Source organism: Oratosquilla oratoria, chromosome 10 (genome assembly GCF_046742065.1).
Source record: "Oratosquilla oratoria isolate Oo_2021 chromosome 10, ASM4674206v1, whole genome shotgun sequence".
Lineage (NCBI taxonomy): Eukaryota > Metazoa > Arthropoda > Malacostraca > Stomatopoda > Squillidae > Oratosquilla > Oratosquilla oratoria.
The window spans coordinates 54974328-54976827 of NC_134786.1; the positions used below are offsets into that span (position 1 = coordinate 54974328).

The 2500-nt window shown below is 48.2% G+C and overlaps 1 protein-coding gene across 1 annotated transcript in view; it reads right to left on the reverse strand.

Moving 5' to 3' along the window:
• LOC143029223 (uncharacterized) overlaps positions 1-2500 on the reverse strand; it is a 39666-nt gene that overhangs the window by 6931 nt on the left and 30235 nt on the right. The window contains exon 13 of the mRNA XM_076191822.1: positions 456-539. Coding sequence (XP_076047937.1) covers positions 456-539 — 84 coding nt within the window. The remainder of the gene's footprint in view (positions 1-455; positions 540-2500) is intronic.

The window sequence follows — 2500 nt, forward strand, 5'->3', positions numbered from 1 at the left end:
GCCGAGGTCTTCAAGAGGCTTGTTGACGTTGTCTCTCTATGTCGTAGATTTACGTAGACTTACTATCAATATCGTAAGTGCTGGTCGTAACGAAATACGCTTTCAGCAGTTTTGTAGAAGACGCAGGTCACTGTGCTACTTAGAAGTGGCGCCCATTGTACAATCACAAACAAAACTTTCAATCCACCCAGTATTTTTTATGATGCACATTCAAATTATCTAAGACATTTTATCCATTAAGAATAATTGCAAGCTAAATGCTGTATAGGAAAATACACCACGCAGTCGACAAAAAATCATATTGACGTTGGGAAACTATTCTGGTTCAAAATGTTTGCTTGCGATTGTGCCTGCGTTTGCGTGAGAAGCTCCCTGCAATGATCTCTCCCCCCTGTGGCAAAGGCTTTAGCCAACCTTGCACCCTGGGATGTGGAAAAGCCAAGAGAGAGACTTACCCGAGGGAATAAGACGAGGACCAGAGGCCGCCCACCAGGGAGTACGTCGCGAACGAGATGTGGGCCGTGGGGTTATCCGTGTAACTGAGGAAGGCGCAGGAGGATTATTTTTATTATCATCATCATTATTATCATTTTCAATGTAGTCGGAGGGGAGGGGAGGGGAGGGGAGGGGAGGGGAGGGGAGCCAATTAAAAAAAATCATGTACAAACGGAGTTTGTAAATAAATATAGGTCACACACTCGCGCGCGCGCACACACTCGAACACACACACTCGAACACACACACTCGAACACACACACACTCGAACACACACACACTCGAACACACACACACACACACTCGAACACACACACACACACACACTCGAACACACACACACACACACACACTCGAACACACACACACTCTCGAACACACACACACACACACACACACACACACACACACACACACACACTCGCGCGCGCGCACACACACACACACACACACACGCGCGCGCGCACACACACACACACGCGCGCGCGCACTGAGGCGAGGGACGATTTAATTTCAATGTGAGGCGGCGGACGATTTTTTTCGCTCCACCATCTCGCCAACATGAAGAGACGACAAAGAGGCCTCTCAGCCAAGCTCGGGACAGCGAGAGCAGACCACTAGGCCCATATATCAGAGCGCCCGAAGGACATTCTAAAACTCAAAGTTACGCCCCATGTACAGGATCAAAGGTCATCACTAACGGTCGTCGCGTCGAATCCTTCGTATTGGCACCCTCCAAGAGTGCCACCCTTCTCAATGGTTTTCATTGGGCACTCCCTCATAGTGAACGCCCCTTTTAACGTATTTTTTCCATGTATAATTTTAGCTAGGAAGATCTGGCAACTCCAATGTTTTCTTCTGGGCAGCCAGCAACGATTGTATTCAGACTAGGATCAGACATTAAAGAAACAAAACACAGACGTGTTTCACTCGCCACGCCAACATAAAGTGGTGACACCAAGTGGGATAGCGATGCAAGACTAACTCTACATCTGTGGACATCGAAGCAGCGAGTGTAACACTAAGTAATTCGACACCAATCAACTAGCTAAACCACGCAAAAGCACCGACGCTCTAGCCCATCGCCAAACAACCCACGCCACACCGAAGAAAACATTCAACAACTTCGATCTTCAATATTTCTTCAAGAGACCTATGTCGCCAACGATGCCCTCCAACACCAAGACGAATCTCCACCAGACACACCACCAAGCCTTCAAGAGACCTACGTCGCCAACGACGCCCTCCAACACCAAGACGAATCTCCACCAGAGACACCACCAAGCCTTCAAGAGACCTACGTCGCCAACGACGCCCTCCAACACCAAGACGAATCTCCACCAGAGACACATTACCAAGCCTTCAAGAGACCTACGTCGCCAACAAGCCCTTCTACACGCTCCCTTTTTTTATTAATGTACTTGTGAACATACACACATGTATGCATGTATTGTATAATGTGTTCTCTTCCTCGTACATTCTAAAACCAACGTAAACACTAACCTTTCCCTACAAATTGCAGCAGTACCCTTAACCGCAAAGTTCGCCCAACGAACCCCCCTTTACTGCGACCCTCCATACGTCAACCTTGTGCCCCAATCGCAACTCGCCGACGGCACCCATCTCACGACGGAGAGCACGACTCTCCATCACCCTTCCCCCAATACGTCAACCTGGGTAAGTAGATATTTTTCCGTTTATTTAGCCACCTAGTAGCAACAAGGTCTCTGTATTTATTTTATTTTTTTTATGAATAGTACCGAACACTACTCTGACGCGACAGACAGACCCATCACACGAAGCCACTCTGCGCGAATATCTGAGACACAGGACATGGCCACTCAGCAGGCTAGCACCTCGTCACAAGGGACAAACAACATGACCACCCAAAATCTAATTACAGTGATAAAGGACGAGACGACCTTGCCCCTTTTCAATGGTAGGAACATCCCTGTACACAACTTCCTCACGGAGGTTGAAGCAGAGATAACACGTAGAGGTGCCA